The sequence below is a fragment of the Trachypithecus francoisi genome, unplaced genomic scaffold (genome assembly GCF_009764315.1).
Source record: "Trachypithecus francoisi isolate TF-2019V2 unplaced genomic scaffold, Tfra_2.0 Lachesis_group20, whole genome shotgun sequence".
Classification (NCBI taxonomy): Eukaryota; Metazoa; Chordata; class Mammalia; order Primates; family Cercopithecidae; genus Trachypithecus; species Trachypithecus francoisi.
Window position 1 is genome coordinate 23,393,280 of NW_022681466.1, and position 26,999 is coordinate 23,420,278.

Genomic DNA, 26,999 nt, shown 5'->3' on the forward strand with positions numbered 1-26,999 from the left:
GAGTCAGTTTCTAGAAAGAGTTACCTCTCTCCACTTCACACAGGGAATCTTCCAATTCCTTGTCCTTGTGAGACCAGGGCAGATGTTCATCAGGCAACTTTCTGTTTTTGCTTTTCTTTGAGACAAGGTCTGACTCTGACACCCAGGCTGGAGTGCAGGGGTGCAGTCACAACTCACTGCAACCTCCACCCCTCCGCCCTGAGCTCAGGTGATTCTCCTACCTCAGCCTCCTGAGTAGCTGGGAGTATAGGCACAGGCAACCACGCCTGGCTATTTTCCTTTTTGTTTTTTTGTAGAGATGGGGTTTTGCCATGTTGTCCAGGCTGGTCTTAAACTCCTGGGTTCATGCCATCCACCTGCTTTGGCCTCCTAAAGTGCTAGGACTACAAGGCATGAGCCACGGTGCCTGGCTGCTCTGGCAACTTTCATGGTTGGGGACTCTCCCTGCCACTCCAGGCCAGTCAGCCAATAGATCACAGACAATCCCCAGAACCCCATACCAACGCCATCCCGGATGTCTTCCTACCGGGCATACTCCTCCCGAGCCCTGGAAGCAACAGTATTTTGGAAGAGGGAGTTGTTGTCCTGGAAAAACTTCTCATACTTCTCCGAATTCAGACTGGGATAAATCAGTCGGAACCCTCCACAGTTTTCCTTCTCATATGTTTCAGTTTTCTTTAACTGCATGGCTCGGAAACCCCTGACTTCCTCAATCCTGTTGGGAAGCAGAACATGGGGCTGCTGTCAAGTTTTCTTGGGACAAAGCCTGCAAGGGACATGCCCAAGCTGGAGATCGTCTAGGGCCCGATGGAGGCCTTGCACATCATGGTGGCCAATCAGGGTTTGCTAAATAAATGCATGACTGTTTCCCTGAAAGGAGATTCTAGCCCTCCTGGGACAGCCCACGTCATAATACACTAAGAGCTGGTTAGCACAGTCTTTTTGACAACTCACCAAATTCTGTCCTGTTCCAAGTAAAACCCATTTTCCACTCGGCTTAGCTCTGACTAGGCAGACTGTCACCACCTTCCCATTCACAGTCCTGATTACCCTTCTCTACAGAATAGCTGCTGTACTTTTGCTGAATTTGAGGGCTTCCTGGATGACCTTGATGACCGTTTATGAGCTGCAATGATCTCATTCTTCCTCACAGCCCCCTGGGGAAGTGGGGGTCAGGTAGGGAGAAATGATAAGCCCCCTTTTACAGCAGGGAAACCCAGAGCCACAGAAATATCCAGGGCCAAATAATGAGGAGACTGATTCAGAGAAGGCCTTTAACCTGACAGCTGCTCCTCAACAGGACACTGCCTCCTTCTCGGGGAGTTTAGCGATGGCAGGACATGGTGAAAGGCATCCTGGAATCCCAGGTAGCAGACCCACTAGGCTCTGGGTCCAGAGCTGTCATTTACCAGCAGGGTGACCTTGTAAAGTCAGTTCCCTTTCTAGAGTCTTGATTTCCTTGGCTTCCAGAACAAGGCCACACAGCACTCCACCCTACCTAGCTGCCCACTCCTTACAGGGAAGACAGTGCAAGTGCCTGAGAAACATGGTGCCATCCAAACATGAATGCTATTTACGGCATCAGTTCCAGAAACTCAGCCCCAAAGGATTAGACTGGCTCTGCCCATGAGGAGTGCAGGGGGCTGTAGTGGGGTCTGAAAAGCAACAAAGGATCCCCTTGACTAGGCTCAGAGTCTCCTGACACTACAATCTCTCTACAGAATGGAAGCCCCAGTCACAAGGCAAGTGCTGCCCAGCAGGAAGCAGGGGATGTTAGCTCCTGGCAACATGGGAACATGGAGAAGGACAGACACATCTTTCTTAACGGTAGAAATAAACGAATGGTCTTATTTTTATGCTGGTAATTCCTAAAGCTTCACATAATATTAATTAATTTCTATCCATTATATATAGCTATATATCTGTAACTTAATCTCCTATTTCTAGGAACAAAGGAATATTCCAAGTAAAACTATTCAAACTGCTACATTCTGCCAGTATAAACTCATTTTCCAAATGGGATTATCATTTGTTAAAATGACCCCCCCCAACTCCAGGCAAGATTATAGTAGCCTTCGATATGTATTATAGTGCCAAGTGCTTTGCTAAGCCTTTTATATGCATTATCTCATTTCATTCACCCAACTACCTTATGTATCATAGCTCCATTTCATAGAAAGATCACTGAGGCTTGGAGAAGTGACAGAAAGGCCACATAACTAGTAGGCTGTCGAGTCATAATTTGGATCAAAGCAGACCGTTATTTTATTTATTTATGTATTTATTTATTTATCTGAGACAGAGTTTCGCTCTGTCGCCCAGGCTGGAGTGCAGTGGTGTGATTTCGGCTCACTGCAACCTCTGTCTCCCAGGTTCAAGCAATTCTCCTGCCTCAGCCTCCTGAGTAGCTGGGATTACAGGTGTGTGCCACCACACCCAGCTAATTTTTTTGTATTTTTAGTAGAGACAGAGTTTCACCAGGCCAGGCTGGCCTCGAACTCCTGACCTCAGGTGATCCTCCTGCCTCAGCCTCCCAAAGTGCTGGGATTACAGGCATGAACACTGTACCCGGCCCAGGACAGACCATTCTTACTGGGAGCAGGGGAGTCAGAGAGAGAGAGCCCCCTAAGGCTGGGGAGTGCTACTGTACCTCATCTCCCGAGAACAACACTGCTGCAGGAACTGCCCCCGTTGTCTCTCCTCCTCCAAGACTTTCTTCTTGTCACAACTTTCCAGGTTGATCAGGACCAAAGTGTCATACAGGAGACCATCTTTCACCTCTTTATCCAACCGAGAGTCAGTGGAGAAGCTTGGAGAGTGGTTGACCTGTGAGGGCAAGATGGGCAACTGGTGACAAAGCCATCCAAAGTGAAAGCAGAGAGGCCGAGATGCCACCTCCAGGGTGCTACCAAAGCCCACCTCAGGGCCTGACTACCAAGATGAGAAGAAGGGAGGGGAGAGCATCTGGACTGGAGTCGCGGTGAAAAAAGGAGGAAGCATAACTCCCTCTAGTTAAACCAGTTTTTATCTCAGGCCTTTCTTCTTTGGGAGCATCAGGGCTACCCTATCTTTGGTGTGTGTGTTCCACTCCATCTGGGGTGCATGTGTTGCCTCATGTGCACTGGGCATCCAGAGAGCAGAATGGAAGTGGTACTATCCAAAGGGACAGGCTCGGACACAGGAGGTAGAGAGGAGTGGCATACAGGAGGTAGAGAGGAGTGGCATTCAGGAGCCTGGCCAGGGTGGAGGGGAGACAGATAGGAGGAGGGAAGGACTTATTCCTGCACACTGAAAAGTCTGTATTGTTTGGAGGCACCATGTGACATTTGCAGATTTCTAGAAGTTTCTGAAGGGCTTGCTCCTGGTGGCTCATTCTGCTCTTTGGGTAAGGGCTGCAAACAGGCACATCCCTCTTCCTCCCACCACACCTGGAAATAAGGACTGGGAATGGAAGAAGGGCAAAGCTGCAGGAATCTGACCTGTAGTCTCGGGTTCTCCACCCCAAAGTCTGACCTGTGTCACTGAACCTGGCACTAGCACCCTTTGCTCCTCACGATGCTCCCTGAAGGGCCACGTGAGAGGGCTCCTGGGGACAATTCTTTCAGGAAGAGAGGCAGCTGCCAGGAAAGCTTCTCCTCCTCCTCTCACCACCCATGGAGGCAGGAAACTCACTACATGGCCCCCTACCCGTTTCAGCAGCAGTAGGCCCCAGGACACTCTCTGCTGGTGTGTGTGAGCTGAGTAGTCCAGGCCCCTAAGAATGGGGCACAGTCGCTCCTGTCTGATACTGAACGTTGCCAACCCAGCTTTGACGAAGAACGCCCCTTTCTGGGAGACAACTCTGTTACAAAAGGTCGAGCTGTCTTTAGAATCACTCTGTGCCTGAGATCAGCACTTCCTTGTCTGAGAGGACCTCAAGAAGGCAAAGGAATTATCTAATTCCCAGCTGTCTACCCCCCTCTGGTGGCCACTTCTCAGCTAAGCGAAAAGCCCCAGGCAGCAGGCACCATGGGAGGGAGTGGCCTGGGAAGTTGAAACAATTCAGGTAAGCCAGGAGGGCGGAATCCTTGAAGCGGGCTGGCCCCAATAACAAGAGTCCGTTTTCGCCCCTCGCCCAAACTTCCCTACCTCCAGCAGCCAGGGTTTGAGTCTGCGGTCCAACAAAACGTCGAAGCCCAGGACCTCAAAGCAGGCGCTGCTGAGTGTGTGGCTGGGGAAGCAGGTGTGGTAGTTATGCCTGACAATGGGGTGCGCCGAGATGAGGGTCTTGATGATGACGTCCTCAATATCCCTCCATATCTGCTCCACATTGTAGCTGTGGTCCTCCATGTATGCATTGAAGGAGGAGAGCTTCCTGGAAGGGAACCACAGGCCAGGAGGCAGTGTAGCTGACCTCTGGTCACCCGAGGCCATGGCATGCTGGAAACCAGAAACTCCTGGTGGAGACAAGCTCCAGAGCCAGCAGGGACGAACACCCAGGAGCCAGGGTGACACCTGGGCTGTGTCAGAGCCAGAGGAGGTCCCAGGAATCCCAGGACTACTCCCTCCAAGTCTTCAGAGTCCTGGGGTGGGTGCGGATGCAGTCACATAAGACATGGTCAGGACACTCTCACTGTGACCCACAAAACATCTATCAGCAGGGGAAGGGATGAGTCAAGAAACCCCCCGCCCCCCGACACCATGGTTTTACTTTGGCAGCAATGATTCCTCAGCCTCTGGTGTTTATTAGAAGCATGTGGGCAGCCTTTTAAGAATGCTGATGCCTGGGTCCCACCTCAGCCATCTGAGGGGATTCTGGGAATATTAATGGCACAGAAGTCTTGTTTTAGGGCTGCCCACAAGGAAAAGGCACCCCAGGGCATGTCCACAGATAAGGTTACCAACTGTGCCAGGCAAACTGGACTGTCCCAGTTTTAGAACTGCAAGTTCTGAATTCCAGGAAACCCCTCAGTCACGGGCAAACAGAGACAGCTGGGGGTCACCTGATCACAGAGGAACTCAGAGATGTCTACCTCACGTGGAACATTTCATGAAGAAATACCTGAGTGGGTGCTCAGCCAGCTCTGAGCTGGGCATTACCGAGAGAGGACGGATCTCACAAATCCAAGAGGCAGTGGTGGGGATACACATTTGCCCCCTCACATGCACATACATGTGCACAGAGAGCCAAAGTGGAAGTGGCAATGTGGACGGAGGAGGTGCAGGGGAGTGAACAGCAGAAATAATGAAAAAGACAAGAGACACGGCTCATCCAAGCAGTTTCAAAAGCTCACTAGACCCCAGCCCAAGGGGTCAAGAAGGAGGAAGCAGGGTCGGCCAGACAATGTGCATTTGATAAGGGCCTTTGGTGCATGCAAAGCCTCATGCAAGGAAAGGACACTAGAAACTGTCACCTCTGTCATGGGAAGCCTCAGGACCATTCAGGGAGTCAACACACATGTGAAACAACCAAGGATGCATTTATATAAAGACAGATAAGCCAAGACTACTCAATATAGAGGCCACCTCCTCCACCTGCCATTGTCAGAAAACAGTGTTGCACATAAATGGATTTTCCAGATCGCTTTAAGCCAATTTTTTTCAAGTGTAAAAAATGTATTTAATTTGCCTAATTGGGAAATAAATTTTCCTGAAATAGATTATATAATTCCCCAACAACATATAACATAACATTTTCTTGATGACTCAGGACTCATCACAATGAATATACTTTATTGTATAATTTCATAATGCCCAGTGGTGAGTCAATTCAATTTAATACCAGCCATGTGCTGAGCACACTGAAAGATGAAGATGGCTTGGTGTCTGCCAGAGAATCCTGCCAGGTTCTCAGGTTTCCTGTCTTCTCATTCACTGTGACTGCAGCACTACTCCTGAGTTTGTGCCCCAGTGGGGTATTGACAGGGAGAGCAGTTGACCTCAACTGCCAACTTTGGGACAGATGAGACAGTCAGTATGAGAAGCAGATTGTCTCAAAAGATGGAGAGGAGGAAGAGGAAAGGAGAAACAAAATGGGAGGGAAAGGAGGAAATAAGAACTCTGCCCAGCACTATGGGAAGAACCCCAAAGGCCAGGGCACCATTGTAACCCTCAAGGAGCAAAGTGCAACTAGGGACAAAAGACAAACGTGCCCTGGGTAAAGAACAGCTATGGGCAATGGCTGATATTGACCGTTAGGGTTGTAAAAATACAAAAAAAAAAAAAAAAATTAGCCAGGCGTGGTGGCAGGAGCCTGTAATCCCAGCGACTCAGGAGGCTGAGGCAAGAGAATCACTTGAATCTAGGAGTCAAAGGTTGCAGTGAGCCGGGATCGCACCACTGCACTCCAGTCTGGGTGACAAGAGCAAGACTCCGTCTCAAGAAAAAAAAAAAAAAGACAGTGCCCTGCCCATGGAGTGGATGGTACGGGCAGCATGGCTTAGTGGGTAAGGGCACCAACTCGGGGGTTAGGCAGCCCTGGTTTCAATCCCAGCTTCCTAGCTGTGCCACCCAGGGTAAGTTACTTAACTTTTTCACATCTCAGTTTCCTAATATGCAGAATAGGGACGATAATAATGCCGACTTCATAGTGTTGTTTTGAGGAGGATTAAGTGGTTTCAAGTATGCAAATTATCACTAGGAAAAGAAATGTCTAAGCTCTCCAGCCCTGGAGATGAGAAGGTAGAGATGGGGAAGTTGGGCAGCGAGACCAATTTGTAGCGCTGGGGTGGAGGCAAGGAGAGAGAACACACCCACACTGGGAAATGCTGAGTTGAAGACGTCCAGGTGGAACTGAGGAGAGATGGACCTGGAGCCCAAGGGAGACAGGCTGAGCCCAGCAAGGGCAGGTGGAGGCCACGGGGGCAGGCGGCTGCTCCAGGAGAGAGTGGATGGAGAAGCACCGTGGGGTGAGAGGGAGATGAACAGAGGAAGAGGAAGAAGGAAATGGAAGAGGCAGAACAACACTTGAAGCCTTTGCAACCTCACCTTAGTTCTGCTACCCCAAGACACTCCTCCATCACAGCCGAGGGCCCAGAGCCTGCTGTTGGGGTGCCAGTTCTCACTGGAGGAGGGAAATGAGAACCTTTCCATTCCGTGCCCTTAGGCTAATGAAAAATGACAGTAACCATGCACACTGTCTATGTTGCCATCACAAGTCATTTGAACCTCACAGAGACCCTGTGAGGTGTCAGGGCATGGCAGGGAGTCTCATCACATTCATCCTCCAGACCAAGAAGTGCAGGCTCAGAGAGATGAAGTAACTTGTCCAAGCTTAGCTGGCAAGTGTCAGAGCCGGGACTACAAGCTAGACCTCCCAAAGTGCCGACGCTCAGAACGCAGCAATGCAAGAGGCCCAGCTGGTGCCCACAGCTCAGGTGGGGAGGAGAGGAGGAAGTGGCAGAGCTTCAGGCAGCACAGGTGGCTGACATCTTCTGGAAAAGGGGGAGACTGCCTCCCATCAGTCTTCCACATCCCCTTTAAGCAGCCTTAACTTAGTGATTTTCCGTGTGCTTTTTGGAATGCTGCCACTGAAGGGGTCATGAAATGTCACATGCCTCTCTGATGGTCTGAAGCCAAACTGATAGCCTGTTCAGTGGTCCTTTGAAGCTTGGTGCATTAGAAAAGAGAATGAGCTCTGGGGTCTAACAGACCTCGCTTCTCCACCCAGTCTAGCAGTCACAGCTGTGGGACCTGGGGTAACTCACGCAACCTCTAAGACTCAGTTTCCTCATCTGTAAGATGGAGATGGCACCTAACTCACAGTTCTCCACCTACAGAGAGCAGATAGCAATGCCTTTACCATAGTGTTGCTGTAAAAAATTCAAAAACAGGCCAGGCGTGGTGGCTCATGCCTGTAATCCCAGCACTTTGGGAGGCCGAGGAGGGCAGATCACGAGGTCAAGAGCTCAAGACAATCCTGGCCAACATGTTGAAACCCCATCTCTACTAAAAATACAAAACTTAGCTGGGTGTGGTGGCACATGCCTATAGTCTCAGCTACTTGGGAGGCTGAGGCAGGAGAATCACTTGAACCCGGGAGGTGCAGGTTGCAGTGAGCCAAGATTGCGCCACTGCATTCCAGCCTGGGTGACAGACCGAGACTCCGTCTAAAAAAAAAAAAAAGAAAAGGAAAGGAAAGAAAAGAAAAATTCAGCAATAAAAAATGCACAGAAAGCATCAAACACAGACCCCACCCAACACACACGAAGCCTCAGAAATACTTGCTCCTTTTCCCTTTCCCCCTTCACCTGGTCAAGTTCACATTCTTCAGTCTCCCGTTTTCTTAAAACTCAAATGAGACCTGATTAGACAATAACAGGAATGGAAAAGCCTGTCGTGAAGATACTGTCGTGAACCGCTCTCAATTTCCCCCCTTCTGAGGAATCTTCAAGTCAGCTAGCCACATGTGAGGGCACCGTGACACATCATTTGGGAATCTCAATTGGAGCAACACCCGGGGGGACACGGGCCAAGCAATGACTGCCTGGCAAGTCCTTCTCACGTGGCAGATCAGTAAATATCTGTTGCTTTGGAAATAGCAGAAGGGCCAACTGTAATAAGGGTATGTTTTGGTGTGTGTATAGATTCTGCTGGGGAAACAGCTCATGTTTATCTCTCCTCCTCCCAGCCTCCCAGGGTTTACGATGGGGCCTTCTTTTAATGATTAACAGCCAAGACGGCAGAGACGAAGGAATTTGTTCTGGGTTGCGAAGCAAAGAAGTACTTTCTCAGACCATGTGACCCAAGATGGAAACACTGATGGGGACTGACAGGGTTTGGGTAGAATCCCAGAAAGCAGTTCTGAGGTTGGTAGGGAAAGGAAAGAAAAATGAAGCCTCTTCCTTACCTCTTACTGCCAGAGTGAGCGTCTCGAATGAAATTTGAACTGTGCTTATTAATGGAATAATTAGTCAGGTGCATGCAGAAATCATCCTGGGGAAAGAGACACATATCTGTGGGGTCAGCTCAGAAGGGCAGGCCCCCTGCTTCCTCTCTCTGCCCTCCCATGGCCCCTGGAGCTTGAAGGGATGGAAAGAAAAGGAAGTTTTAGGGCTTATTTTGTGTGGCAAAATAGAGGAAGTAAGAAGGGGTGTCCTGCAGCCTCAAGCCTAAGAAACTCCAATTCTGCTGGGCGCGGTGGCTCATGCTTGTAATCCCAGCACTTTGGGAGACTGAGGTGGGCAGATCACAAGGTCAAGAGTTCAAGACCAGCCTGATTAACACAATGAAACCCCATCTCTACTAAAAATACAATAATTAGCTGGACCTGGTGGTACGCACCTGTAATCCCAGCTACTCAGGAGGCTGAGGCAGGAGAATGGCGTGAACCCGGGAGGCAGAGCCTGCAGTGAGCTGAGCTTGCACCACTGCACTCCAGCCTAGGCGACAGAATGAGACGCCATCTCAAAAAAAAAAAAAAACAAAAAAAAAAACAAGAAAACTCCAATTCTTTATGAGATTGGGTTGTGCGCAGCCTGAGAAAAACTTCAGGAGTCCTGGGGATCCAGGAAAGGTGGGGATGGCAGGGTTGCTCACCCATGGCCTTTTCTCCTTGAGTACCCCTGAACTGTGGTTCTGGCTTTGGAGTCAGGCAGACCTGGTCACAAGCCCCAGACTCACCTCTTCCTATCTATGTGACTTTGGACAAGTCCCTTATGCTCTGGGTTTTAATCTCGTCATTTGTAAAATGGAGATAACCATCCCTCTCTCTGAGCGCTCCTGGAAGGCCTAATGAAACCTGGCACATAGCAAGCGCTCAACAAATGACCCTCACAATGTCTTGAGAACGTGGATTTAACTAGGATTTTTTTTTTAATTATGCTATGGGGATAGGGTGAGGTAGTGTGTCCCCTTAGCTCACCAGGTTGTCTGTGCAAGGGCGGGAGTAAGAGGTCGTCGCAAAGCGGGCCAGTCCTTCATTGTACACAAAAATCCTGAGAGGGTCACAGGATGTCACCAGTACATAAATCCGTAGGTCAAACTTAAACCCATCAATGATAAAGGGCTGGAAGGCGAGAACAGAAGTCAGACATGCATTAGGGGAGAAATTTACACTTGAAAATCACTAGCTCCTGCCTTGTTTCCATGGAGTTGGCTCCAACATTGCCTAGTGTTGTGGAGGGAAGGCTTGTCTAGGGTCAGAGAGAAGAACAAGGAGACTTGGGCTCTGGGTCCCAACATGTGACCCTGTGGAGGTCACTAAACCACACTGTGCCTTGGTTTCCTCATCTGTCAAGTGACACGAGTAACCACCTCTAAGAGGTATCTTGGCAATTAAACAGAGAAACATTAAACAGTCCTCTGAGGCCGGGCTATAATCCTAGCACTTTAGGAGGCTGAGGCAGATGGATCATCTGAGGTCAGGAGTTCGAGACCAGCCTGGCCAACATGGTAAAACCCCGTCTCTACTAAAAATACAAAAATTCACCAGGCATGTTGGTGGGCACCTATAATCCCAGCTACTCAGGAGGCTGAGGCAGGAGAATCGCTTGAACCCCAGGGGTCAGAGATTGCAGTGAGCCAAGATCACGCCACTTCACTCCAGCATGGGCGAAAGAGCGAAACTCCATCTCAAAAAAAAAAAAAAAAGGTCCTCTGATGGGCCAGGTGCAGTGGTTTATGTCTATAATCCCAACACTTTGGGAGGCCGAGGAGGGAGGATTGCTTGAGCTCAGGGTTCAAGAACAGGCTGGGCAACAAAGTGAGACCTTGTCTCTACTAAAATTCAAAAAAAATTAGCCAAGTGTGGTGGTGCAAGCCTGTAGTCTTAGCTACTCAGAAGGCTGAGGTGGAAGGATTGCTCCAGCCTAGGAGGTCGAGGCTGCAGTGAGCCCTGATCACACCACTGCACTCTAGCCTGGGTAACAGAGTGAGACCCTGTCTCAAAATAAATAAATAAATAAATAAAAATTCTCTGATAAGCCAGGCACAGTGACTCACACTGGGAAGCCCAGCACATTGTGAGGCCAAGGCAGGAGGATCTCTTGAGCCTAGGAGTTTAAGACCAGCCTCAGCAACATAGAGACCCTATCTCTACAAATAAATTTTTTTTATTAAAAAATTAGTCTGGGCACAGTGGTTCACACCTGTAATCCCAGCACTTTGGGAGGCTAAGTCAGGCAGATTACTTGAGGTCAGGAGTTTGAGACCAGCTTGGTCAACATGGTGAAACCCCGTCTCAACTAAAAATACAAAAATTAGCTGGCTGTGCTGGTGGGTGCCAGCTACTTGGAAGGCTAAGGCAAGAGAATCACTTGAACCTGAGAGGCAGAGATTGCAACAAGCCGAGACTGCACCACTGCACTCCAGCCTAGCAGCAGAGTGAGGCTCTGTCTCAAAAAAATAACAATTACAAATTAACCAGATGTGGTGGCGTGTGCCTGTAATCCTAGCTCTACTGGGGAGGCTGAGGTGGGAGGATTGCATGAACTCAGGAGTTTGAGGTTACAATAAGCTATGATTGTGTCACTGCACTCCAGTCAGAGTGACAGAGCAATACCCTATCTCTAAAGAAATAAAAATAAAATACAGTCTTTTGATGCATGGACATATTGTCACCATTCAGGGCTACATAGAATTACAGTTCTTTTTTTTTTTTTTCTTTTCTGTTTTTTTGTTTTGTTTTGTTTTGTTTTGTTTTTTGAGACAGGGTCTCCAGCATCTCACCCTGTTGCCCAGGCTGGAGTGCAGTGGCACAATCTTGGCTCACTGCAACCTCTGCTTCCCGGGCTCAAGCGATTCTCCAGCCTTAGCCTCTGGAGTAGCTGGAACTACAGGCATGTGCCACCACACCTGGCTAATTTTTGTTGAGAAAGGGTTTTGTCATGTTTCCCAGGCTGGTCTGAAACTCCCAAGCTCAAAGCAATCCACCCACCTTGGCATCCCAAAATGCTGGGATTACAGGCGTGAACCACTTTATGCAGCCAACGCACAGTGGCAGTTCTACAAGAGTCCTCCCTGCAATGTCATCTCCTGGCCATTTCTTCCCAGAGAGATCAGTGTGTCCCACTCTGTCCACACTCCTAGAGGGCTCCCTCCCCACAGTGGGCTATGACCTACGACCTCCAGTCAAAGAGAAAAGCTGATTGCTCTCTAGCACCATGCCCCTTTCCCACATGAGGGCTGTCCCAAACCAAAGGTGCTCCCCTAGCCCTAATGTGTTAGAGGAAAAGGGCCAGCCTGGTAGGGCCAGACCAATTGACAAGGGTAAAAGGATAAGAGACACTCTGGCCCAGGCACGTGCCAGCACCCCTGGTCAGAACGTTTGGTCTGACAAAGTGCAAGGCAGAAGCCAGGTCAGCTCCACCTCCGTCTTCACCCTCCATTCCCTCATTTCGCATTCTGTCCAGTGGAGCTAAAGCCCGCGGTTGCTGTGGGTGATAAATAAATAATCACAATGAGGAAGTACCTTTGAAATATAGAGCTGACAGATCATATCCTCCCCTGGTTTGATTTCTTTCACTGTCCGGGTGATGAATATACCTTTCCCTTGGCAGCCCGAATCCGGCTTACAAATGTATGTCTTATTTTTTCTTGACCTGCTGTAGGTCTGCAAATCTCCCCAGCTACCAGAGCAGGGAGGGAACAAGATACATCTTTAGCTGGGGAACAATGAAAAGGAAGGCTAGCTCTTTATGAAGAAAAGAAAGAAAAGCTATCTAATGTGACAAAGCCCTAGCATTGACAGATGCCCAGAGGTCCAGCAATGGGAGGCAGTAGAGCACACACAGCAGGGAGTATGGGCTTCAGAGGGAATTCAGGCCTGGGTTGAAGCCCAAGCAACACCACTTACCAGTGGTGCAACCCTTTGCAAGGACTTGACCTCTCTAAACCTCAACTTCATCATCTATACAGTAAAGATAATAATGACACCCATCTGCTGTGGTGCTTAGCTGCATGACATAATGCGGGCACAGTGCTGCATGCCCCATCAAGGTGACCATGGCGCAGGTAGTTTGGCCTTCGGGGCTTGCAGGTAGGAGCTTTGGAGTTCTGGACCTGGTTCAAGCCCTGACAAGTGATGTGACTTTGGATCCATCAGTCTCTCACCCCGCGCTGGGCTTCAGTGTCTCATCTGTGACGCCTCCATTTTAGTCAGAGTATGGGAGAGCAAATCATATATTTGAACATATTTTGAGGAAAGTATATTCAGAAGAAAGAAAGAAACTAAATGAGTGGATTCTGTCTCTCAGTCTCGCTATACTTCTGTGTTTTAACTCAAAGGAACCTTGTAACCATTGGAAAAATCACCTAACTGCAATGTTTCTCAGTAACCATGAAATCTGGAGCTCCTGTTGACCTGATGGCAAATACATTTCCTTCTAATTTGCTGCTAAGCCCTGAAACTTGTTCCAGACAAGCGAAGGAAAGTCTGAGAACCCTGGAGCTCTTGGTTTTGGAAAGCACTGGGTGGAGAGGGGAGGATGGAATTCCTCTGATGCTCTTGCCATGTGAGTATAATCTGATAGTGGCACTGTTCACTGTCTCAGCCCTGTCTCAGCCACCAGATTGCACCCCAGGTCACGTATGTCATCTCACATTTCTCCTGTTCCTCAGTGGTGTGGTCCAGAGCATTTTACATACCAGGAACTGCTGTCGTTTTGAAATGGATATAAAGAGAGCAGAGAAGGGGAAGTGCTGACTGCTATCCATAGCACTGCATGGGACAGAGGTCAGGCATCCCTCCCTGCTCCTAACCTGGGTGCTAACCGCTACCACACTCTCTCCAGAGGTGCTCATGGTCCTTAAAGATTCAGAAACTGCACAGTTACATGGTTGGAATGAGTTCAAAATCAACAGCTTTCAGCGTCAGGACAAACTCTAACCTCAACTGCAGGTACATGTTCCAGGGCACCCAGCCCCTAAATGTCATCTAATTTCACAGGCAGAGCCTTGTGTTTTCTCAACCTTGGACACACCCTTTATCCCTTCTCTTCCTGAACAGTAGCCAGAGAGATGGGAGATCATATGGGCAGGGAAAGTGGCAACCAGGGAATCAGGGGCAACAGGAAACATAAATGGGGAGAGGACTGGAGAAGGAAGCACAGGGCAGGGGGCACTCACTCAGCAGGAAGACACCAGGTCCTAGGGAAAAAGTGGAAATCTTTAGGGAACAACTTTAACATGCGGCTCATATTCCTGGCCAGCAAGTCCTTCCGGCAGATTTCACTCATCCCGGGAAAGTGATTGATCTTCTGCAAGGGAAGCCGGAATTCATGAGCAATCGAGGGACATGGGAGTACCCCAAAATCTCCCTGGGACACAGGTGTAAAAATGGGGCCCCACCGGGTAAGATGCCGCACTTAAACCAAGGACCATCACTAACCCAAATACCTGGTAACTTTTCATTTCCATCACCCGCTCCAGTGATACTGAGTAATCTGTCCAATAGAGAGTCCAGTCATCGTTTTCCCCTCCCTCTCTAAGGCCGTACTGTTGGGCGGCCCTGCGCACTATTGAAGAAAGAAAGGCCTATTAGCCCGGGAAGTGGGGGAGGAGCATGGGGTGGGGAGGTTCCATTACTAGGTGCTCCCAGACCAAGTACTGAAGTGAGAGAACTCAGCTCCTTGAGACTAGAAGCCATCTTGCCCTGTCTCCATTAATGCAAGAATGGAGAGTCAAACACTGCCACTGCATCACTTGAGCCCAGGAGTTCAAGACCAGCCTGGCCAACATGGCAAAACCCCATCTCTACTAAAAATACAAAAAATTAGCTGGGTGTGGTGGCGCATGCCTGTAATCCCAGCTACTCAGGAGGCTGAGGGGGAGAATAACCTGAGCCCTGTAAATCAAGGCGGCAGTGAGCCGTGATCATGCCACTGCACTTCGGCCTGAGCAACAGGAGACCCTGTGAGAGAAAGAAAAGAAGGAAGGAAAAGAAAGAAAGAGAGAGAGAGAGAAAAAAAAAAAAAAAAAAAAAAAAAAAAAAAAAGAAAGAAAGAAAGAAAGAAAGAAAGAAAGAAAGAAAGAAAGAAAGAGAAAGAGAGAAAGAGAATAAATAAAGGAACACAGAGAGTTGAAAACTACTGAAAAATCCAGCCTGTACTCAATGATCCCCATAGAAGATTATCTAGGGTGAATGATTTGCCTGTTCTGGCTTCCCTTTGCCAGAAAGCAAGCTTCTGGCTTTCCTCCAAACACCAAGCTCTGAATGTTCAGGGAATATAAACTAATCCTTAACATTAGTCAGAGCCAATCTTAATTAGTATATGGTATATTAAGCATACATTTTTTTTAAAGTACACACTGGATTTCAAAACTTCATTTGTGATGTCATATCCTTTCTGTCCCTGTTAGGATTAATAAGTAGGAGCTGACTCCAACACCAACTCAAATGCCTTCAAGGGCCTAGAATGGGAGAAGTGCCTGCAGTAACCGGGACAGTACAAGACTACCCTAAAGCATTCATATTTGAATTTAAAATACAATGACAGTCTGGGCACAGTGGCTCATGCCTGTAATCCCAGCACTTTAGGACGCCAAGGCGGGCAGATCACCCGAGGTCAGGAGTTCGAGACCAGCCTGGTCAACATGGCAAAACCTTGTCTCTAATAAAAACACGAAATTTATCTGGGCATGGTGGCATGCACCTGTACTCCCAGCTACTTGAGAGGCTGAGGCAGGAGAATCACTTGAACCTGGGAGGCGAAGGTTGCAGTGAGCCAAGATCATGCCACTGCACTCCAGCCTAGGCGACAGAACAAGACTCCATCTCAAAAAAAATAAATAAATGGCCGGGCGCAGTGGCTCATGCCTGTAATCCCAACACTCTGGGAGGCCGAGGCAGGTAGATCACCTGAGGTCGGGAGTTCGAGACCCGCCTGACCAACATGGAGAAACCCCCATCTCTACTAAAACTACAAAATTAGCCGGGCAAGGTGGTGCATGCCTATAATCCCAGCTACTCAGGGGGCTGAGGCAGGAGAATTGCTTGAACCCAGGAGGCAGAGGTTGCAGTGAGCTGAGATCGTGCCATTGCACTCCAGCCTGGGCAATAAGAGTGAAACTCAGTCTCAAAAAAAATAAAATAAAATGAATAAATAAATACAATACAGCAACAGCCAGGCACAGTGGCTCACACTCATAATCCCAGCACTTTGGGAGGCTGAGGTGGATGGATCACTTGAGGTCAGGAGTTTGAGACCAGCATGGCCAACATTGTGAAACCCCATCTCTACTAAAAATACAAAAAATTAGCCAGGCATGGCACTTGCCTGTAATCCCAGCTACTTGGGAGGCTGAGGCAGGAGAATCACCTGAACCTGAGAGGTGGAGGTTGCAATGAGCTGAGATCATGCCACTGCACTCCAGAGCAAGATGCCGTCTCAAAAAAAGAAAAAAAAAGCAACAGCAACACTGTGCTCTGAAGTACCAAATAGGTCTGTAGATCAGGTTCAGTTCACGAACTGCAAGTTTGTAACTTGTCCTCTAAAACAAAGCCACTGGCTGCAGCAACAGCTGTCTCTTACAATTAGATCCCCAAATCACTATATATAAGAATTACAGATAGTTGAAGTACACACCATTCTGGTGAAAATCCATGACTCTTGGAATAAGATTCCCAACTTCCTTAATTAAGTAGTTCATTGAGCTAGGAGAACTGAAGGACAGGATTTGGAGACACACCCTTCCATCCTCACAAATACACAAAAGTGACTCTTCCCAATCCTTTGGGAGAATCCGGTGGGTCCCCATTATAGATCCCCTGAATGTAGATGCTCACCACTCTCATACCGGCAGCTGGATAGATTGATCACCAATCATCTGGAAAAGAGAAAAAGGAAAGCAGCAAGACAGAAACACATTTGCCAGAACAAGTGACTGTGCCCAGAAACATCCTGTCCCAGGTGGAGCTCTCTAAAATCTAGCCTGCCATGCTAAGCCTGGTTTGACCATCCCTGTTGCTGAAGACACGAGTCCAAAGGGGTACAGCATGGTGGAAAACATGGCATCAGGGTACTATTACTCTACCCGGAAGGTAGAAATTCTGTGTTGCCATTACAGCTAATCTTGCTTGCAGCTTCTCACTAACATATTGCCTCAAGCCTTTTACTCCACTGGCTCATCAGGGACAGGAATTGAACATCTTTTTGGCCAAAATACTTATCTCCTTCCTCTTTCCCCCATTAAGGGAAGCTATGAATAAGAACGTGGACAAGCTTTTCTTCATCAATCAGTCTGAATGGAGCAAGGCATGGTGAAATATTAAACAAGAACCGGAATGCACAAGCTGCAGTTGGATCCTGATAAGTCAGTATGGTGCTATCATATTGAAGGTGTACTAAATTTCCAGGACAAATAAGCGCCTTCTTAAAACAAGGAAATCTTCTCTTCCTGCTATTTTTTTAAAGGCATCCTAAACACAAATAGAATGAAAATTAGGACAAGGTGTGGTTTTTTAGATTACCCACACGATCATTTGATTCTATAAAACAGATCATCAAAAGTAGATTCTTTTTATATGAACCAAAAGTGGTGAGATATTGGCAGTCTCGGCACACAGCTTCTCCTTTGCCTTCTCATCATCAGCCAAGACCCCCTTCCCTCCAGGTCCTTCCTGTTCTTACCAACATGGCTCCCCATTCCCCAGCTTTCAATCCTAACCTCTTTTTCTTCCTCTTCTTCTTGCCTTGCTGCTGGGCATTCTGAAGTCTGTTTTGTGCTCCTGGGTTCACTCTCACAAAAGCCAGCGCGATGGTTTCTTTTGGATCTTCTATGGAACTGTCCCCCTTCTCTTCGGAGTTTGCCCCTTCCTGGCTTTCCAGAGTCCGGCACCGTGACATCTCCCTGGCCTGGGAGGAGGCTCTGGGGAAATACCAGGCCCCTAGAGAGAGGGCAGAGGGAGCTGCAGTTACAGGGATCCACCTCCAGGGGGACCCCCTCCCTCACTCATGTGGGTGGTGACCCAGGGTTCTAATTCAAGGCAACAGGTTGCAGTTTATACAACGCCACTCGGCCTCCGTGGTTTGATGCAAACTCTGGGAGGGAGCTGATTCCACCTTTTGCCATTGGCTGTGACCTTGGAGACGCACTCAGCCAACCCTAGCCTTGGTTTTTCCCTCCTGGGATTTTCAGGAGAAGCCAGAGATGCTATGCATGGCACCACCTGGTAAACAATATTAAAGTGAGTGAGTGTCTGGAGACAGTGAAGCCCCAAGCCTTCCTAGCTGAGAGAGTTAGTCCCAGAGGGTGCAAGTAGAGGTGCTCTGAGGAGGTCTGTTAACTGTTTCAGCACTGCAGTGAACCTCCCACAAAATATGCTGGCCTAAAAATGAATGCAACTGCTGCTCGTGGAGTACAGGACTAATGTGTAGCTGACTGAACAATAAGATTCAAGCCCAGGGCCAGATGCAGACCTTCAGAGACACCAACCACAGAGAAGGCTATGTCTCCCCCACCAGCCATTCCAAAATAAAAACAAGATCAAATTATAAAATACATATAAGGAAGTTCAGTAGAATCTCATCCTCCCTAGCCCCATGAGATTTCTTTCATGTTTGCTCAAAATGGCAAATATTGCTGGGCACAGTGGCTCACGCCTGTAATCCCAACACTCTGGGAGGCCGAGGCGGGCAGATCATTTGAGGTCAGGAGTTTGAGACCAGGCTGGCCAACATGGTGAAACCCGGTCTCTATTAAAAAAAAAAAAAAAAAGGCCAGGCACGGTGACTCACGCCTGTAATCCCAGCACTTTCAGAGGCCAAGGCAGGCAGATCACCTGAGGTCGGGAGATTGAGACCAGCCTTACCCACATGGAGAAACCCCATCTCTACTAAAAATACAAAAATTAGCCGGGCATGGTGGTGCATGTCTGTAATCCCAGCTACTCAGGAGGATGAGGCAGGAGAATCACTTGAACCCGGGAGGCGGAGGTTGTGGTGAGCCAAGATCGTTGCACTCCAGCCTGGGCAACAAGAGAGAAACTCCGTCTCAAAAAAAAAAAAATACGAAAAATAAATTAGCTATACGTGGCGGCGGGTACCTGTAATCCCAGTTACACAGGAGACTGAGGCAGGAAAATCGCTTGAACTGGAAGGCAGAGGTTGCAGTGAGCCGAGATCACACCACTGCACTCCAGCCTGGGCCATAGAGCGAGACTCCATCTCAAAAAAAAAAAAAACAAGAAATGTCAAATGTCAACTATTTTTAATGGATTTGAATGCCCCTGCTTCACTCCTCCTTAAGAACATGCTTAGTTTGCCTTTGGGTAACCCAGAACAGCCAGGCCCAATTAGCGGATTCATATTCCCTCATATCCAAGGTTCCTATGACGACAGAGCCAATTTTCTGGGGCTTTCCCTTCCTCTCCTCACCTCCGAAAATCCTGCAAACCTCCTCACATTTCAACCCTTCCCCTCCGATGTCCACAGTCCCCTTGCTACTTACTACCTGTTCCTCCTTCACAAATTCTTTGGATTTAAAAAAAAGATAATAATATCTTTATTACAATGTATTATCATTGAAATAATATAAAATTAAAGGAGGCTTAGAAAATGAGGTAGGATGAGAAATCACCTGTAGCTTTCCTACTCTATCATAGCCACTTTAAACTGCCTGTGGATTCACTTTTATTCTTAATTTCTAAGCATAAGGCCAGGCATGGTGGTTCACGTCTGTAATCTGAGCACTTTGGGAGACTGAGGCAGGCAGATCACTTGAGGTCAGGAGTTCGAGACCAGCCTGGCCAACATGGCAAAACCCCATCTCTACTAAAAATACAAAATTAGCCAGGCATGGTGGTGCACACCCATAATCCCAGCTACTCAGCAGGCTGAGGCAGGAGAATCGCTTGACTCCAGGAGGTGGAGGTTGTAGTGAGCCAAGATTGCACCATTGCACTCCAGCCTGGGCGACAACAGCAAGACTCCGTCTCAAAAAAATAATTAATTAATTTTAAAAATAATAATTTCTTTTTTGTTGTTGTAGTTTTTTGTTTTTTGAGAGGGAGTTTCACTCTTGTTGTCCAGGCCGGAGTGCAATGGTACGATCTTGGCTCACTACAACCTCTGCCTCCCAGGTTCAAATGATTCTCCTGCCTCAGCCTCCTGAGGAGCTGGGATTATAGGCATGCACCACCATGCCCGGCTAATTTTGTATTTTTAGTAGAGATGGGGTTTCTCCATGTTGGTCAGGCTGGTCTCAAACTCCCAACCTCAGGTGATCCGCCTGCCTCAGCCTCCCAAAGTGCTGGGATTACAGGTGTGAGCCACCTCGCCCTGCCAAAATAATAATTTCTAAGCATACTTATTCTAATACAATTGTAATCAATTTTGTATTTGCTTTTTGCCCACTTAGTAGATCATAAACAGCCTTTTCACTGTGGCAAAGTTTACATGTTTCTGAGTTTTTTGGTTTGTTTGTTTGTTTGTTTGTTTTGAGACAGAGTTTTGCTTTGTCTCCCAGGCTATAGCGGGTGCAATCTCGGCTCACTGCAACCTCTGCCTCCTGGGTTCAAGCAATTCTTGTACTTCAGTCCCCCAAAAAGCTGGGATTACAGGCATGCACCACCACACCTAGCTAACTTTTATATTTTTAGTAGAGACAGGGTTGCACCAATTTAGCCAAGCTGGTCTTGAACTCCTGACCTCAAGCAATCTGCCTGCCTCTGCCTCTCACAGTGTTGGGATTACAAGCATGAGCCACCACGCCTGACCATTTCTAGTTTTTAATGGCTGTATGTATTCCATTGAAAGAATGCACCTGAATGTAACCAATCATTGTCCTATTGTTGGAAATGTAAGTCGCTGCCAATTTTGATATTATATAAATAGCTCTAAAATGCACTCTTGCATGTGCAGAAGGCCTTTTACTTACTTAGGGTTATTTTCTTAATATCCTGATATTACAGGGTTAATGAATATGCAAATTACATAGCTTCTCATATGTATATATATAAAAACCATGTTGCTTCCCAGAGGGATTGCAATAATTTGGAATACTACCAGCAATATGCAATAAGAATAGGCTCACCAGAGCCCCACAATGTCTTGGGAATCACCTCCCCTCTATATACAAATTTGCTATTCTTGTTTTGGTTTTTTTTTGTTTTTTTTTGTTTTGTTTTGAGATGCTGTCTTGTTCTGTCACCTAGGCTGGAGTGCAGTGGTGCAATCTCAGCTCACTGCAACCTCCATCTCCCAAGTTCAAGTGATTCTCCTGCCTCAGCCTCCTGAGTAGCTGGGATTACAGGCACCCGCCACCATGTCAGGCTAATTTTTTTGTATTTTTAGTACAGACAGGGTTTCACCATATTGGCCAGCCTGGTCTCAAACTCTTGACCTCAAATGATCCGCCCGCCTCAGCCTCCCAAAGTGCTGGGATTACAGGTGTGAGTCACCGCACCTAGCCCAAACTTGTTAATTCTAGACAACTTTTATACCCTATGGCCAATGTCTTTAATATGACTGCACCCTTCCACCTCTCTCTATTCCTTTCTAAAACCAAATGTGGTGGTGTGGAGCCCTTTAACTATGGAAGATACCTATAAATAATATAATAATAAGCTTTTATGTGGGGATAGTTCTCTGGGATTTTCAAAGATTTTCATATACATGCTCCCATTGAATGCTTACAATGAGAGGGAGGGCAGAATTGTTAAGTCAGCCAAGGATTGCCACTTGTTTCTTTCTCTTTCTGAAGAGGGCTGCCACTTACAGGCAAGACCCTTTATGGTGACACCAGAGCAGGAGGAAGAAGAGATGTGCTCAGGACAGATAAACCCTGGGTCTTGTAAGTCAATTGTTCCCAGTGAACAGGCATATTCTTGGCAAAGTTCAGGGGAACTAAGGTACATGAAATCTTGACCTTGGGCTGCTCCCTTCCTTGCAGGTAAACGGCCAGCTCCACTCCCCTAGCCCTCCACAACGGCTCCTATGTACCAAGCCCTCAAGGAGGAGTGGCTCTGTTTACCTAAAGGTTAATGTTAACTTGGGGAGAGAAAACTGACCCAGAATTTGACCTCTGGAGGTGCGAATTCTCTTTGCCCATTTTTGAGTCCTTGCCTGAGTGATAAGAACAAGTCATGGCTCCTTTTATGTGTCTGCCTCAAAGAGTAGGCCAGGTGCAGTGGCTCATGCCTGTAATCCTAACATTTTGGGAGGCCAAGGTGAGAGGATTGCTTGAGCCCAGGAGTTCAAAACCAGCCTGGGCAACAAAGTGAGCCCCCATCTCTATTAAAAAAAAAAAAAAATTAGCTGGGTACAGTGCCACATGCCTGTAGTTCCAGCTACTCAGGAGGCTGAGGTAGGAGGATTGCTTGAGCCTAGGAGTTTAAGGCAGCAGTGAGCCACAGTTGCACCACTGCACTCCAGCCTGGATGACAGAGACCCTGTCTCAAAAAAAGAAAAGAAAGGCCGGGCGCGGTGGCTCATGCCTGCAATCCCAACACCTTGGGAGGACGAGGCGGGTGGATCAACTGAGGTCAGGAGTTCGAGACCCGCCTGACCAACATGGAGAAACCCCGTCTCTACTAAAAATACAGAAAATTAACCAGGCATGGTGGCGCAGGCCTGTAATCCCAGCTCCTCAGGAGGCTGAGGCAGGAGAATTGCTTGAACCTGGGAGGCAGAAGTTGTGGTGAGCTGAGATCGTGCCATTGTACTCCAGCCTGGACAACAAGAGCAAAACCCTGTCTCAAAATGAAAAAGGAAAAGAAAATTTAAAAAGGTCAAATTATGTTTGCTCTTGCATGAGAGGGCCTCAAGCATGTAGAGTAAAAAACTGAGCCCATGCACTTTTAGATGAACTGGGTCACCATGGAATTCTTGCCTGCATTCCCTTGTATTCTAGGCTGCCTATGACATAAGAGCCATCTTGGATGGTACCCGAGACAGGTGCAAGATGGCAAACAGTACTTGCCATGTGACTATTTTTGCTTTGTCTTTGGTCTCCTTGCTTTCGTTTCCCCCAAGCTTCTCTCCCTGTTTAATCGCCAAGGCTGAATCCTGTCTCTCCGAAGATCCTGAAAGGGAGTATCTCCTTCAAAGTTTGCCTACTGGGGACATGCATGCTGAATCTAGCTTGCAGAAATGTCTACTTCTGGGGCACAGTAGCTCATGCCTATAATCCTAACACGTCAGAAGGCCGAGATAAGGGAATCACCTGAGCCCAGGAGATTGAGGCTGCAGTGAGCTGTGATCATGCCACTGAACTCCAGCTGGGTGATGGCGAGACCCTGTCTCAAAAAACAATCAAACAAATACAAAAACCTATGTGTATATATAGTATATGTATACGTATAGAGAGAGAGTACATATATACACATATATAGTATGTGCATATATATATAGTGTGTATCTATGTGTGTGTGTATATATCTATATATAGTCGCCAACTACTAGAAAATGCAGATTTCCGTTTCTTTTGGAGAAGTAGGTCTCTATTCCTTCATGTCAGCAATCAACCAGAGCTCAGTAATGCCTCCTGTAGACATTTTCCAGTCTGCCCCAATGTCCAACATTCCTTTTTGTCTCCCTGACACAGGAGCCAAGCAACAGTTATCCTTGTGCTATTATTTTTCCTTTTTTTTTTTTTTTTTTTTTTTTGAGACAGAGTCTCACTCCATCACCCAGGCTGGAGTGCAGGGACATGGTCTTGGCTCACTGCAACCACTGCCTCCTGGGTTCAAGTGATTCTCTTGCCTCAGCCTCCTGAGTAGCTGGGATTACAAGTGCCTGCCACCATGCCTGGCTAACTTTTGTATTTTTAGTAGAGAACGGAGTTTTATCATACTGGTCAGGCTAGTCTAGAACTCTTCACCTCAGGTGATCCACCCACCTTGGCCACCCAAAGTGCTGGGATTACAAGTGTGAGCCACCACGCCCAGCCTATTTTTCTTATAGCAGCATTGAGACATCTCTTTTTTAGAGACATGGTCTTGCGATGTTGCCCAGGCTGGTCTCAAACGCCTGTCCTCAAAAGATCCTCCTGCCTCAGCCTTGGAAGCAGCTGGGATTACAGCCATGAGCCACTGTACCCAGCTCAAGAGAGGTGACATTTCTTAAACCCAGCCCACTTCTTTCATTTAAGCTACATGCCTAACCCTATAGACACCTGAATTTATAGCGGTTCTGCTCTAGTATCTCTGGCCTCCAAGCAGTTTCAAGTGAAAACAAAAGCTACTTCCACCAGGGCTGAGCAGAAAGCTTTTTTTTTTTTTTTTTTTTTTTCAGACAGAGTCTTGCTCTGTCACCCAGGCTGGAGTACAGTGGCACGATCCTGGCTCACCGCAACCTCCACCTCTCGAGTTCCAGTTATTCTCCTGCCTCAGCCTCCCAAATAGCTGGGATTACAGGCACCTGTCACCGTGCCGGCCTAACTATTTTTGCATTTTTAGTAGAGACGGGGTTTTGCCGTGTTGGCCAGGCTGGTCTCGAATTCCTGAACTCAGGTGATCCGCCCCCCTTGGCCTCCCAAAGTGTTGGGATTACAGGCATGAGCCACCACGCCCAGCCAGAAAGCATTTTAATTCCCTGGTTTTCAGAACAAGAATTAAATCTGACCCAGGGGAAACTGGGACTCCTCTCAGACTTTTCAGGTGTGGACTTTATTTGGTTCTACAGGACTTATCTTACCAGCCTTAGCAACCACTCCCTGCTCACCTGGTAGTTCCCACCTACTGCCCTGCTTACCAATTTTGTTGGTGCCAACACCAAAAGCAGTCTTATAGTCTTGAGGAATAAAAGGAGGAAAGGCGAAAGACACAGCCTAAGGAGAATACGAAGGAGTGAGAGGAGCTGCTGGCGGCATCCTGAAATACACATGCATCATGGTGTAAGGGCCTCTGCTGTCAGCTATAGGTGACCAAGTCACTTATTAAGAGGCAGCTGCAGTGTAGTGGCTAAGAACTCAGATTTCAAAGTCTGTCTGTCTGGACTTAAATCCCAGCTCTGCCACATCCTAGTTGTCTGATCTCAGGCAGTTATTTAACCTCCTGCCTTAGTTTCCTCATCTGTAAAGTGGCTTCTCCCAGTTATGCAGATCAAATGAGTTTACTCATTTGACTTAATGCAACACAAAGTTCTTAGAACAGTGCCTGGCACATAGTAGGTACTCACAAAGTGCTCTCTACCACTATCAGCTATGTAACCCTGGACTGTGAACTTCCTGGTGGAAGAGGCTGTGTCTCTGCATTCTCAGCTCCTAGCAGTGTCTAGAAAAGATACTGAAAATGAGATGTCCATATGTTCCTTGAATTAATGGGCTGGAAGAATGAATAAATGCATGAACTGATTAAGCTTCTCCAAGGTTCATTTTCCTTAGCTATATAATAGAAGTATTGTTGTGAGCATTAGGTAAATAACATTTGTTACTTACATTGTTAAAGCATCAACTTTGGGTCCTTCTCATATAGCTGGCACTTAAAATGCTTGTTTCATTCACTTGCAATAGACTACTGACAACCCACTTACCAAGTAGCAGGCATTACACTAAAGCATTTATACACATAATGTCTCATCCTCATAATATCCTATCACAGATACTCTTTCCTCTATTACAGATGAGAAGACTGAGACAGAGAGGTTAAGGTAAGAGGCACAGCTGGGGTTGGAAGACACGTCCATCTGACCCCACAGCCTATCTCTCCATGCTCCCCTCACTGCCTTTTCCTCTCTGCTGGCCATCCATAAATGGTGTGACCATAAAGTAAAGTAACTGATCTTTTAACTCCCAAAAGCAATCTTAGTGACTTTAGTCCCTTAAGAATTAGTTAGGGACAGGCATGGTGGCTCATGCCTGTAATCTCAGCACTTTGGGAGGCCAAGGTGGGCAGAGCACTTGAGCCCAGGGGTTTGACACCAGCCTGGACAACAGGATGAAACCCAATCTCTACCAATAAATAAATAAATAAATAAGCCAGGTGTGGTGGTGTGTGCCTGTAGTCTCAGCTACTTAGGAGGCTGAAGTGGGAGGATGACTTCAGCCCAGAAGGCTGAGGTTGCAGCGAGTACAGATCACACCACTGCACTCCAGCCTGGGAGACAGAACTAGACCTTGTCTCAAAAAAAAAAAAAAAAAAAAATTCAGTTGGTTCCACATCATTTTCCTTAAAGCCAACTGCTTCTAAATTCCCATCTCCAACAAGGGCTTGGATCTCTCCAGATTTGCCATAACCTGGTAACAGCTGTATTGTTTCTACTTGTATTTATTTTCACTCTCTTTCCCTTCTTTTCACCAATGTCCACATTGTACCAGGACTCTTATTAAGGGTGTAATTAGAATATTTTCTAAACTTCTATGGAATTCCTGAATGTTAGAGCTGGAAGGAATCTTTTTAGAAGAGGTTTTGAACTCCCTGCCCTCTACCAGTCTGTGCTAGGGGAGGGGACTTGTGCATAGCCAGAGAGCAAGTAATCAGAAGCACCACCAAAACCCCAGCCTCCTGGTCCCAAAGTCACCTTCCCATTATGCCGGGTTAGTGGACATGCAAAGTGGACTAAGTGCCTTAGAGAGTTTAATAAAGAAAGCCGGGCGCGGTGGCTCAAGCCTGTAATCCCAGCACTTTGGGAGGCCGAGACGGGCGGATCACGAGGTCAGGAGATCGAGACCATCCTGGCTAACACGGTGAAATCCCGTCTCTACTAAAAATACAAAAAAAAAACTAGCCGGGCGAGGTGGCGGGCGCCTGTAGTCCCAGCTACTCGGGAGGCTGAGGCAGGAGAATGGCGTAAACCCGGGAGGCGGAGCTTGCAGTGAGCTGAGATCCGGCCACTGCACTCCAGCCCGGGCGACAGAGCGAGACTCCGCCTAAAAAAAAAAAAAAAAAAAAAGACTAAGGCCGGGTGCGGTGGCTCACACCTGTAATTCCAGCACTTTGGGAGGCTGAGGTCCCTTGAGGTCAGGAGTTGGAGACCAAGCTGGCAAACATGGTGAAACCCCGTTTCTACTAACAATACAAAAATTAGCTGGGCATGGTGGCAGGCGCCTGTAATCCCAGGTATTCAGTAGGCTGAGGCAGGAGAATCACTTGAACCTGGGAGGCGGACGTTGCAGTGAGCCGAGATCGCACCACTGCACTCCAG

General features: G+C 47.6%; 1 protein-coding gene across 1 annotated transcript in view; it reads right to left on the reverse strand.

The window, feature by feature from the left end:
• The window catches only part of TTLL6 (tubulin tyrosine ligase like 6), a 43,231-nt gene that overhangs the window by 12,963 nt on the left and 3,269 nt on the right, over positions 1-26,999 (reverse strand). The window contains 10 exon segments of the mRNA XM_033183361.1: positions 527-715; positions 2,651-2,826; positions 4,129-4,354; positions 8,828-8,913; positions 9,842-9,985; positions 12,389-12,545; positions 14,044-14,174; positions 14,314-14,432; positions 16,703-16,740; positions 17,584-17,802. Coding sequence (XP_033039252.1) covers positions 527-715; positions 2,651-2,826; positions 4,129-4,354; positions 8,828-8,913; positions 9,842-9,985; positions 12,389-12,545; positions 14,044-14,174; positions 14,314-14,432; positions 16,703-16,740; positions 17,584-17,802 — 1,485 coding nt within the window.